The following is a 13,123-nucleotide window of genomic DNA, read 5'->3' as shown; positions in this document are numbered from 1 at the left end:
GTGGCAGACCCGGGTTCGATTCCTTCATCCCTCTCAGAGAGCCTGGCAAGATACCAAGAGTATCCTGCCCACACGGCAGAGCCTGGCAAGCTCCCCATGGTGTATTTGATATGCCAAAAACAGTAACATCAAAAAAAAAAAAGCAGTAACATCAAGTCTCACAATGGAGACATTACCAGCGCCCAATCAAGCAAATCGATAAACAGGGGAGGACAATGCTACAGTGCTACATGTCTCTAGGGAAGATGACCGCTGAGTTTGGGGCCATCTGTAAAACTGCTCAGTGGCCATTTGTGTCTGCTGTTGGGTAAGGGAATACTTAATCTTGATCCACCCATGTTTTTCCCCGTGAAGAGCAAGCCTGATTGTAAGAGGCACTGCAGCAAATATGAGAGACATATTCTTGTTCAAAAATGTTTATTCCAGGGGCCAGAGTGATAAAACAGCTGGTAGGGCATTAGCCTTGCATGCGGCCAACCTGGGTTCAATTCCCAGCATCCCGTATGGTCCCCTGAGCACCACCAGCAGTAATTCCTGAGAGCAGAGCCAAGAGTAAGCCCCTGTGCATCGCCGAGTGTGACCCCAAAAGAAAATAAAAGTCTTAAAAAAGTGTTTATTCCAGGGCCCAAAGTGACAAACACAGCGGGAGAGTGTTTGCCTTGCTTGTGGCTGACCCGGGTTCTATCCCCAGCATCCCATAGGGCTCTTCTGAGTCCGCCAGGAGTGATTCCTGAGGGCAGAGCCCTGAGCATCATTGGGAGTGGCCCAAAAGCCAGGGGGAAAAAGAGCTGGAGAGAGCACCAGGATAAAACAAGATTCACTTAGTTTAGACCAGGACAGCCTGACAAAACGTTTTCCTGCTGGAACGAAACAGGGACTCTCCAGGGCTTGGTTCAGTGCTGTGCAGTAAAGGGTCTTGGTGGTTGCTTAGCACCCTGGGGCCCCCACCATCTCACTACTCCAGCCTTTGTGCTTATGGAGGATGTTGGGGGCTGGAGTGATAGCACAAGCCAACCTGGGTTCGATCCCTGGCATCCCATATGGTCCCCTGAGTAACTCCAGAGCAGAATGGAATGGGTCACCCAAAATGAAATAAATGGGCCCAAACTGTCCCCGGAGGGTGGGGAAGCATCTAGGCTCACCTCCTGCCTGTTCTGTTCCTTTCTTTGTCACCCACTTTGGGGGGGTGACTTTCAGGGTGAATCCCCCCCCACACACGAGGATGGTGATGAGATGTGGGAACTGTGTATATCGTGGTGAATACAAATAAAGAGAATGAGTAAATATGGGGATATTTTTTTAAGGGTATATTTGAATTCTTTGCCTCAAACTGCTGTTGTGGGCGGACAGACGGTGGGAAAGGGAGGGGGCCCTGGGAATGAGATTTTGGGAAACAGAATTGCCTGATCCTGAAGTGGTTCAAGGGCGTGAGGAACGCATCCCTTTGAGATGCAAATCCTGAGCTCTCTCGGAGAGCAGAAATTGAGATATCTCCCAGATGGAGAAACTGAGGCATGGCCTCCCTCCCCCCCCCCCCCCCCCAGGAGAAGGCTGGGCTCCTCAGAAAAGAAGAAGCTTCAGGAGACTCTCAGTTCATGATGAAAACGCGCAAGGACCAGAGAAGCGCAGACCGGGGCAGTTTGAAGAAATCATGTCTGATCTTCCCCCAAGACCATTATCTGCCTTTTCCTCCTCTGGAGAAAGCTGCTCTCTGTTTGTCTGTCTGTCTGTCTGTCTGTCTGTCTGTATCTCTGTCTGTCTCTCGTTTTTGTTTTTGGGGTCACACCCTGAGATACTCACTCATTACTCCTGGCTCTGCACTCAGGAATTACTCCTGGCAGTGATTGGGGGACCCTAAATGGGATGCCGGAGATCAAACCTGGGTCAGCCAAACGCCCTCCCCACTGACGGATCGCTCCAGCCCTGGATTTATTTATTTATTTTTTTAACGGCTTGGTACCACCCTTAGGATCTCAGCGGCAATAAGTAAAAGTTTTGGGTTAATGAGGAGCTTTGGAAATTGAACCTTGAGGGATACCAGGACTACAACCCGCCTGTGACCTCCAATCAGTGTTTTATTTTATAGTTTGCCTGTGACCTCTGCTGCCAGTTTTCCTATGAAAAATAGTAGCAGGCACCTGAGCTTCCTCCTCCAGGCAGACCTTTTCCTGGCTCAGAAGGTGGCATCGAAAACGCATCTCAAGTGTGGCACATCCCAAGGAGACATCAACCCCACTCGCCCTGTCTTGAAAACGGATCACTTAGTCATCTTGGTTCATCCCTGGAAGCTTGTTTTTCTGACAAGTGCCTTGAAGGAAGTTCATTCACGGAAACTTTCTACACCCAAGTTCTTCCTGTTGGGCTGTGGTCCTTCTTGGAGCGTTTGTATATTTCTGTGTCTCATTTCTGCCTCTTGCCTTTCATCTTGCGTGGCCAGAGCAATTTCCATCTGAGAAGATAACTGCTTTGACTAAAACATGATGTATTTTTGTCTTTTAAAAAATTGCTCTGGGGGCTGGAGCGATAGCACAGTGGTAGGGCATTTGCCTTGCACATGGTCAACCCTGGTTCGATTTCCCAGAATTCCATATGGTTCCCTGAGCACTGCCAGGGGTAATTCCTGAGTGCAGAGCCAGGAGGAACCCCTGAGCATCGCCAGGTGTGACCCAAAAAGAAAAAAACATTGCTCTCACGTTTGCCGGCAGTTTTGCAGTGGAGCGGAGCTGGTGCTTTCTTGCTACCTTTAAATTATCTGTTTATCTGGCTCTGGGCCCTTTGGGGCTCCAGACACATACTTCAGTGATTCCCTTGTTATGGTTTTTCTTATAAAATAACCAGCATGTTTAAATAACCAGAGCCAGAGGCCAATTCCTTCAATCTTGTGGGAAATTGACACAACAGACTGCTGAATCAGCTGTTTATTTTTTGACATGCAGGAAATGTCTATATTTATTCCCTGAACAACTTAGTGGAAAACCCTAAACAGCATGCAGCATAAAAGCAGTTCCAGCTCCTGTCCAGAATTCAATCGAAGAGCAAATTGTGTTGGAGTCACACAGAATGGTTCAGGTGACTGGAACTCAGATTTCTTCCCTTTTTAATTGTTTTTCAATGTTTGGGTCAAACCCAGTGATGCTCAGGGGTTATTCCTAGAGATGCTTGGGGATTGAACTCGGGTTGGCCGGCTGCAAGGCAAGTGCCCTCCCTGCTGTCCTGTCGCTCTGACCCCAGAGCCCAGATTTTCTTTCATTTCATGTTTTTTGGCTTTTTAAAAAGCAGTTTTGTGTTAATATATTTTGGAGTTTATATGGAGTAGGTAACATCTACATTAGTAAAATTTACCCTATCGTTTTATATAAATGCAGTGGTTTCCAAAGTTGTTCATGATTTGTAACAGGCATTCACTATTTTAACATCCACCCCACCACCATGACACCATCTCTCCACCGTTGTCTCTAGTTTTCTCAGACACTCCTTAAGCTTTCCCCCATAGCAGACTCTCAGTAATTTATTTTATGTTGCTTGTTATCAACAATTTGCTAGCAGAATGATAAAAAAAAAGTTTCCTAAGAAGAAAGTTGATGAAGATTATTGTTTCTCACTGTGGAGTCCTTAAGCCCTGGTAGAAGAGATTACTAAGATGTCTTCTAGGGTAAGCCTGATGTGTTTATGAGTGTTCACTGAGATTGGTTGCCTTCTCCCTTACATCCCAGAGCTCAGTCTTTTTAATTTTTTTTAAATTAAATCACCGTGAGATACAGTTACAAAGCTTTCGTGTTCGAGTTTCAGTCATACGGTCATGGTCACGGTCTTCCCGTTATTCATCGATTTGCTCGAGCGGGCCCAGTAATGTCTCCATTGTGAGACTTGTTGTTACTGTGTTTGGCATATTGAATACGTCATGGGTAGTTTGCCAGGCTCTGCCGTGCGGGCAAGATACTCTCGGTATCTTGCTGGGCTCTCCGAGAGGGGCAGAGGAATCGAACTCGGGTCGGCCATGTTGGCCACTTGTAAGGCAAATGCCCTACCACTATGCTATTGCTCCAGCCCTTCAGTCATACAATGATTGAATACCCATCCCTCCACCAATGCACATTTTCCACCACCAATGTCCCCAATATCCTCCCCCACATCTCAGCCCTCCCCCTGCCTCTATGGCAGACAATTTCCCCCATACTCTCTCTCTACTTTTGGACATTATGGTTTGCAATATAGATACTGAGAGGCCATCACAGTTGGTCCTTTATCTACTTTCAGCACACATCTCCCATTCCGAACGATCCCTCCAAACATCACTGACTTGGTGATCTATCTCTATCCCAGCTGCCTTCTCCCCCAGCTCATGGAGTTCAAACTTTTTTCTTTCTTTCTTTCTTTCTTTCTTTCTTTCTTTCTTTCTTTCTTTCTTTCTTCCTTCCTTCCTTCCTTCCTTCCTTAATTTTTTTTATTTTATAAGTTAGTTAGCTCACAATATTTGTGGTATATACTGGCCATCTTTTGTTTATAAAGGGAGGGTGTCTCAAGCCGTATTCAAGATGATCCTCTTGGAGATTCTTTTGTTTGTTTGGTTTTTGGGCCATTTGACGCTATTTTGAGTCACATTGTGGTGCCCCGGGGGCCCTATGGGATTCTGGGGATTGAAGCCAGGTCAGCTGTGTACAAAGACAAATGCCCTCCCACTGTATTATCGCTCCAGACCTATGTGTGTAATTAAAAACAAAAAAAGTTTTTTTACAGTAACAACGAGTCTCACAATGGAGACGTTACTGGCCCGCTCGAGAAAATCGATGAACAAACGAGAGGACAGTGCTGCAGTGCTACAGGGACTGGAGAGATGGCACAGTGGGCAAAGTGCTTGGTTTTCACGCACCCGACCTGCCGTTTCATATGGTCCCCCGAGTACCACCAAAAGTAAGTCCTGAGCATAGAACCAGGCGTAACTCCAGAGCATTGCCGCATATGACCCAAGAATCTCGCATTTAACAGAAAGAAATTGTGATTACAAACCTGAAGACATCAACTTTTTTAGTTGCCCAATGCATTTTTCACCCCAGAAATCTTTTTTTTTTTCTTTTTGGGTCCACCCGGCTATGCTCAGGCGTTACTCCTGGCTCATGCACTCAGGAATTGCTCCTGGCGGTGCTCAGGGGACCGCATGGGATGCTGGGAATCGAACCTGTGTTGGCCATGTTGGCTGCGTGCAAGGCAAACGCCCTACCTGCTGTGTTATCGCTCCAGCCCCCACCCCAGAAATCTTTATATATTTTATTTTTGTTTTGTTTTTGGAACCACACCTGGCAGTGCTTAGGGTTTACTCCTGGCAGCCTTGGGGGACCCTCTGGGATGCTGGATATTGAACTTGGGTCAGCCATGTGGGTGGCAAGCACCTTCCCTGCTGGGCTCTCGCCCCAGCCCCACGGTTTCATCTTTCCTTAAAGCTGAGTACTATTCTGTTGTGTATATAGACAGTAAGTTCTTTATCCACTCCTCCATTCTTAGAAAAAATATTTTTATTGCTACATTGATTTTTTTTAGAAAGAAAATCTGTCATTTGTGGGGGTGGGTGGGGAAGGGACCTGTGCACATGAATGCAAGGCATGGAAAATGGAGTGGAGTGTTCCCAGGTGAGGGGCGTGGATGGCATGCACCTGGTCTAACATGGGGCTATGGATCCACATTCATTAATTCTGTGAATCTACAGTTTCAGTCTTTCAGGGGTGCCTAACCCAGGGATCAGAATCATTAACATACCATCCTAATAAGTTCCTGAGGGCATTGATTCCCTAGGAACTCAGAGGGTGGAAGTTGTTCGCTTACCAGAGGCTTCCTTCATAGCTCTTGCCTCCTGAGAGGAAGCCCATCTCACCGTCCACTCAATGATGAGCTACCTGGCCGGGATTCCTTTCCCTCGATGCTTCTCTGCCTTTGCTGAGGACGCACCTGTCTTGCAGATCCTGGTGTCCGATACAGCATCCCTCCCCAATGATGTCAACCAGGTATATGAAATTTCCAAGTTAATAAATAGCTAACACTTTAGTGATGTCTTACTCCTGTTCCATCCATGCCATCTTACTCCCTGACTTGGGTATCTTACTCGCTGACTTGAGTATTTTACTACCTTCTATCTACTCCATCTTACTCCCTTTCTTGGATATCTTACTCCCATTCTATCCATTCCATCTTACTTCCTTACTCAGGCATTTTAATCCCTTATTCAGGTATTTTACTCCCTTACTCGGGTATCTTAATCCCATTCCACCCAGGGGAAGCCAGAAGATGATGACAAATATAAAAGGGTTGCAGGGATTTCGGACCAAGTGACTTACAACTGGTTTTCAGTCTGCTGGCCACCAAATGTCTTAGGATATGGCAGAACTTACTTCTTTCTGGCTGCCCTTTCTCCACAGGGAGACTCTGAGCAAACATTTTGGTTCTGACTTCTTGTGGTGCTTTGATTCTCCTGGAAAGAAAATAACTGAGGTTGTATAAACATAAGAGAGAAGACATTCACAAATACCAGATCATGCTGCAATAAAATATATCTGTGATGAAAACAGTAAAATGTTTGAATTTTATGATGACTGGGGAGTACCTATTCTCTATATTGTCCTGTACTTTTCTATCATGAGGCAGGTAAAGGTAAAGGTAAAGGCCCTCCCGTTGATCATCGATTTGCTCGAGCGGGCCCAGTAACGTCTCCATTGGAGACTTTGTTGTTACTGTGTTTGGCATATCGAATATTCTCGGTAGCTTGCCGGGCTCTCCGAGAGGGGTGAAGGAATCGAACTCGGGTCGGCCATGTTGGCCGCTTGTAAGGCGACCGCCCTACCGCTGTGCTATCGCTCCAGCCCATCATGAGGCAGGCTTCCAAATAATAAAAACAGACATATCTATGCAGAGAAAAAAGTAGGAGTGCTTATACTGTAGATTTTTCATCAATTAATGCTTTTCTCCTATAGACTTTCATTATTTATTTTGATTCTTGTATGTAATTTACTATTTGGCTGGGGAAGGTTGTTATTTATTTGAGTTGCTGTATATTTCACCATATGTCTGTGATAAATGAATAACAACAACAACAACAACAACAATAATAATAATAATAATATTACTGCTGTTTCCTTCTCTCACTAGTTTTCTCTAATATAAAATTTACTGATGGAGGTAGAATTCATAAACTATATTTTTAAAATTTTATTGAATCACCATGAGATAGTTACAAGCTTTCATGTTTGGGTTACAATCACACAATGATCAAACACCCATCCCTCCACCAGTGCACATTCCCCACCACCAATATCCCTGATATCGCCCACCCCCCGGCCTTTCTCACCCTCCCCCTGTCTCCATGGCAGATAATATTCTCCGTACTCTCTCTCTACTTTTGGTCATTATGGTTTGCAATACAGATACTGAGAGGTTATCATGTTTGGTCTTTTATCTACTTTCTGCACACATGTCCCATCCCGACCAGTTCCTCAAGCCATCATTTTCTTAGTGATCCCTTCTCTATTCCAGCTGCCTTCTCCCCTTTGCTCATGAGGCAGGCTTCCAGCTATGGAGCAATCTACCTGTCCCGTGTATCTATTATCCTTAGGTGTCAGCCTCATGTTATGTTGTTTTATACTCCACAAATGAGTGTAGTCGTTCTGTTTGTCCTTCTCTTTCTGACTCATTTCACTTAGCATGATACTCTCCAGAATTCATAAACTGTTTACTAAAATTGCAGTTATTATGCTAAGAAAGCTTCCCATTGTTCCTATTATTTTCTCATCCTGCTCTAGGATGAGAGCCATAGGCCCTCTTCAGGAGAGAAAAAAAATGCCAGGTTTCACATTTCATGATAGAAAACACACACAAACACACACACACAGAGTAAAAAATATCAGCACTCTGTTCCTGTAAACAGTACTCGGTCATTTTTCTCTATTCATTTTCAGTTGTTAATCCTCGTGAATTTTAGGAAGTCCCATTACACAAATGTGAACCCTAGATTTTGTAGACAACAACAGTCTTCAAGATTTTCCAAACAAGGGTTGATCTCTCTGAAAATGAGAGTTTTTGAGCTTAAAGCAAAATCTTGAATGATTAAGTTCTCATGGTCATTTCTAGGAAAACTTTTAGGAGAGGAAGTTCCAGCTCTTAATGGATTGGGATAAACTCAAGGGATATTACAAGAGTACACCTGGATTCTTATGTCATGGTTGTGTACTACCATTTCTCTCTTCCAGCATGGATGGAAGATCTATTTTCTGCTTCTTAAGAGCCAGAATATACCCTTGTTTTCCCTCTCATTTAGCTGTTTTGCAAAGTACCCTCCCATGGGGATGAATTCCCTCAGGATGAGACACACCATTGCTTCCAGATTGCTGACACAGTGCAGTAACATTTTCACAGAAGAGTCCTGTGGATTTTAAGCATAAAATCATTTTCAACCATGCTCCAGTCCAGATGGTACCCAGAGATGGACACTCAGTGTCTTTAACACATGATGGGATGCTTCATGACGAGGTGGATGTGGCTTGTCAGGGTTAATAGGGTCAACATATGTGGGATGGTGCTCAGTATGAAAGAAAATATCCTGTAGAAAGGACATTATGAAATGGGAATCAGATGCTTCCAGGATATTTCCAGAGATTGATCAAAGATCAGTTTTATGATCATTTTCTAATATTTATTGAGGGACTGTGATTTACGATGCTGTTAAGGATGGTTTCATGCATGCATCATTTCCACACCAAATCTGCCACCAGAATATTCCACCAAGGTCCTGAAGAATCTTCTCTTTCACCTTTTCCTTCAGCTCTGTTTTGAACCAGTTCTCCAGTTCTATAGCCTTTGGCCATTTGTTGCTCCCTTACTGTGTGTCTTTAAATTCCATGTACAAGAGACCCCTCCATGACGCCTCACTTCATTCACTTCTCTGACGCCTCATTTCACTCCCTTTCAGTTCTATTCCAGTTATGAAAAGTTGCATTCTTTTTGTTCATTTTTACAACTGCATAGTATTCCATTCTGTATATATACCACACCATCTTGATTCACTCTTCCATTGTTGGAAATTTGGGTTGTTTCCATAACTTGGCTATAGTATGGAAGGGCTAAAATGAACATAGAGGTGCATATATTCTATCAAATTAATATTTTTGTGTTTGGGATGTAGATGCCAAGAAGTGATATTGCTGGATCATATAGAAGGTCCACTCAATTTGTTGAGAAATTTCCAGATTGTTTTTCATAGAGTTTGAGCCAGATGACATTACCTCAAAAATCAATCTAGTGATTAGGTCATTCAACCTCAAATTAGAGTTTCCTTTGAAGAATCATATAGTTCATGCTAAAGCATCACTTCATTGCGTGAGTGACAACAGAAGTGCCACAGTGATATAGCACCTGTGAAATTTGGGCAAGATGTTCAGCGGGTTCTGAGTCCATGCCAGATTTGGCAACCATGCTCTACAAGAGTGATTGAACAAACTCCTTCATTTCCTTTTATCCGAAGAATGTGAACTAATGTTTTTGATTCCTGTGGTCTTAGCTCATGGCACTGGGCAGTGAAACAAACAGGTGATAAATAAACTTCTGAGGCAATAGAAAGAGTTGAGGACCAGGAATCATGTCATGTTTACCTCTCCTAGGAAGTAAAAGATCAGGAGCTGGTGTGGAACAGGTCGGAACAGACTAGCATACTCATATGAAATCTCTGACACAGTTAGATTCCTTTCATTGAGACTCTGGGTCTCAGATGGTGTCTATGAAATTCTCACTGGAGGGATGGTCAAATATAACTGTTTTTTAATCAAGGTGCACAGTTGCAACTTTGCAGAATGCCCATCGTAAACATTTTATTTATTTTTTCTTTGGGCTGGAGCGATAGCACAGTGGTAGGGTGTTCGCCTTACAAGCGGCCAACATGGCCGACCCGAGTTTGATTCCTCCGCCCCTCTCGGAGAGCCCAGCAAGCTACCGAGAGTATTCGATATGCCAGACACAGTAACAACAAAAGTCTCCAATGGAGACATTACTGGGCCCGCTCGAGCAAATCGACGATCAACGGGAGGGCCTTTACCTTTGGCGTATAAATTTCTAACAAGGTGCCATGGACTCTAATGCCAAGGAGCCGCTCATTTCCCCCTCCCTTTTCCCTGACTCTTCCATCAGATTCATCAGCAGCCTTGCACCCGGAAACCTCACAGAAGCTCCCACCTTCCTTCTGCTAGGACTAACAGATGACCCAGAGCTACAGCCCGTCATCTTCTGCCTCTTCCTGACTGTGTACCTGGTCACCCTCCTGGGGAACCTGCTCATTGTCCTGGCTGTGGTCTCAGACCCCCACCTGCACAACCCCATGTACTTCTTCCTCTCCCACCTCTCTTTCACCGACATCTGCATCAGCACCTGCACCATCCCCAAGATGCTTGAGAACATCTGCGCCCAGACACAGAGCATCACTTATGTTGGCTGCATGGTCCAAACCTTCTTTGTCATGGTTTTTACTAGTTTAGAAAACTGTCTCCTGGGTGCCATGGCTTATGATCGCTACGTGGCCATCTGCCACCCGCTGAGGTACACGGTCATCATGAACCAGCCCCGCTGCACGCTGCTCATTGCCCTCTCGCTTTTGACAAGCATTGCGGTCTCCGGGCTACACGCGCTGATGGCACTGCGACTCTGCTTCTCTTCGAAAGTGCTGGTCCCTCACTTCTTCTGCGAACTCGCCCAGTTGCTCAAACTCTCATGCTCCGACACTTTCATTAACAACCTACTAATTTACCTGGTGGCTGCTGCTTTTGCTGGGATTCCAATCTCAGGCATCATTTTCTCCTACACTAGAATCGTCTCCTCGGTTCTGAGAATGCCCTCTGCCCAGGGAAAACAAAAAGCTTTTTCCACCTGTGGCTCTCACTTGTCCATAGTTTCCTTATTCTATGGGACGGCGTTCGGGGTTTACATTAGTTCTACAGTCATGGAATCTTCCAGAACATCTGCCGTCCCCTCAGTGATGTACATTGTGGTGCCGCAGCTGATGAACCCTTTTATCTACAGCCTGAGGAACAAGGACATGAAGGGGGCTATGAGGGGGCTCCTGAGTGGGAAACGGTCTATTCTCTGATGGTGATGCCTGCTCCAGGCTTGAGTTCCTTCATGAAGGCAAAACAGTAGGAGACTAATACACCACCACGTTTTAATTTTTATTCATTTTTTTTCGGGTTTGATGAGACTCAGGGGTTATACTCTTGCACTATGCTTAGGAATTACTCCTGACTGTGCTTGGGAGATATATAGGATTTCAGGGATCAAATCTGGGTGCAAGAGAAGTCTATACCAAGTCTACTATTGCCCAACATACACTGTTGTCTCATCTAGACAGACAATGAGCAAATTTCCCATGACTCAATAGCATGCATCCACCTCCTAATTCACCTGATCTGTTGGATATTCTCTAAAGGTAGAATGATTTTTTTTTGCTAAGAATCAGTCCTTTGAGGTAGATGTATTTTTGCAGATGATCTGGGTGGACCCCCAATTGTCCTCTCTGGTTTCTTCTTTCTGGTTCCCCCATTCTACCACAGATATACCAGCAGCTCATGTGCCCACAGTGAGAGCTGGTACCCTCGTCATCCCATAATTCAGATGAGGAAACACTAGCAATTTTGTGCTTTCTCTTTTACAGGTTCATTTTCACCCCAGAGTTCTTCCATTTGTTTTTGGTTTGTGGACCAGACCTGGTAGTGCTCAGAGACTACTCCTGATGAGCTTGGGGGGACCATATGGGATACTTAGGGTCAACCCCGTGTGATGTGAGGACACAAGGCAAGCATCCTCCAACTGTGCTATCTCGCTGGTCTCATCAGCAACCTCAATATTGTAACCATAGGCCCAAGGTTTGTTATCATTGGATACTATTCCTTTGCTCATCCACACAGCGTTTTACAAAATGTCTACTTGATATGTTGATGGATATTTAATATTCACATTAAATTGGCAAAACATCAGTGAGCTGTAATCTGTGTGTTCCATTGATTTTTACCTGTGCCCCAGAGCCTTATCTCACTGTCCTTCCTGTTGTGCCAATGACACCCAGAGTTTTGCCTAGAATGGACCAGTCAACCATGACTCAAGGTCCCCAGTGAGTAATTCCCTGGATTGTGCTCTGGGTCTGTTATGGTTTTTTTTTTGGTTTTGTTTTGTTTTGGGATCACACCCAGCAATACTCAGGGTTTACTTCTGGCTCTATATTCAGGAATCACTCTAGGTAAAGCTCAGGGGGTTGAACTTGTGTTGGCCACGTGAAAGGCAAATACACTACCCACTGTACTATCACACTAGCTCCTGGTCTATTATGCGTGAGGAGCCCTCCACCCCCATGACCCATACTCAGGCCTTAGATCATATGAAGAAATGACCGCCGTGGTTTGAGAAGATGGTGATATATTGAACTTCATCAGTGAGTATCATCAAGAGTCTCATATGCTCAAACATGAGTTTGTGTATGTGCTAAGGGCTTCAGAAGTGGGTTCATCCTAGTAACAGAGAAAGAGAAACTCTTTCACACTGCCTGAGCTGATCTGCCATCACTAATTCTGTTGGAGGGAGGGTTCTCAGGGAGCTCCTCAGAGGGGGATGCCAGAGTAACTGTCAAACCCCAAGCCTAGACACAGTGGCCAGATGCCCTTCCTCCAATCAATGACAATAGAATCCTCATGGAGCCAACTGGAGCCTGTATCACTGGGATTCAGAGCAAACTGCAAAGGGATGTGTCCACATTCTATCCCCTAATCTTGGCACCATATAATACAAAACTCATGTTACTCGGAACTTGCTGCCCAGAGACGTACATCAAGATGGTCAAATAAAGATCTCACGTCTGCTGAAAGTATATAAAAGACCAAACGTGATGGCCTCTCAGTATCTATATTGCAAGCCATAATGCCCCAAAGTAGAGAGAGAGTATGGGGGAAATTGTCTGTCATAGTAGAGACAGAAGGAGGGCTGGGATTGTGGGGTGGGGATACTGAGGACATTGGTGGTGAAAATGTGCACTGTTGGAAGGATGGGTATTCTAACATTGCATGACTTAATGTCAAACATGGAAGCTTTGTAACTGTATATCACTGTGAGT

General features: G+C 44.8%; 1 protein-coding gene across 1 annotated transcript; it reads left to right on the top strand.

The window, feature by feature from the left end:
* The first annotated feature begins 10,099 nt into the window (after window positions 1-10,099).
* Window positions 10,100-11,113, top strand: LOC130028878 (olfactory receptor 7G2-like). The gene has a single exon (XM_056119716.1). It carries the CDS (start codon window positions 10,100-10,102, stop codon window positions 11,111-11,113), a length of 1,014 nt encoding a protein of 337 aa, XP_055975691.1.
* The last annotated feature ends 2,010 nt before the right edge of the window (window positions 11,114-13,123 follow it).

The sequence above is a fragment of the Sorex fumeus genome, unplaced genomic scaffold, assembly GCF_029834395.1.
Source record: "Sorex fumeus unplaced genomic scaffold, SorFum_2.1 ptg000041l, whole genome shotgun sequence".
Classification (NCBI taxonomy): domain Eukaryota; kingdom Metazoa; phylum Chordata; class Mammalia; order Eulipotyphla; family Soricidae; genus Sorex; species Sorex fumeus.
This window is presented reverse-complemented; position numbering and strand designations above follow the sequence as displayed.

Bases quoted from the DNA above. Each gene is read 5' to 3' on its own strand.
- LOC130028878 (XM_056119716.1), top strand. From the start codon at position 10,100: ATGGACTCTAATGCCAAGGAGCCGCTCATTTCCCCCTCCCTTTTCCCT.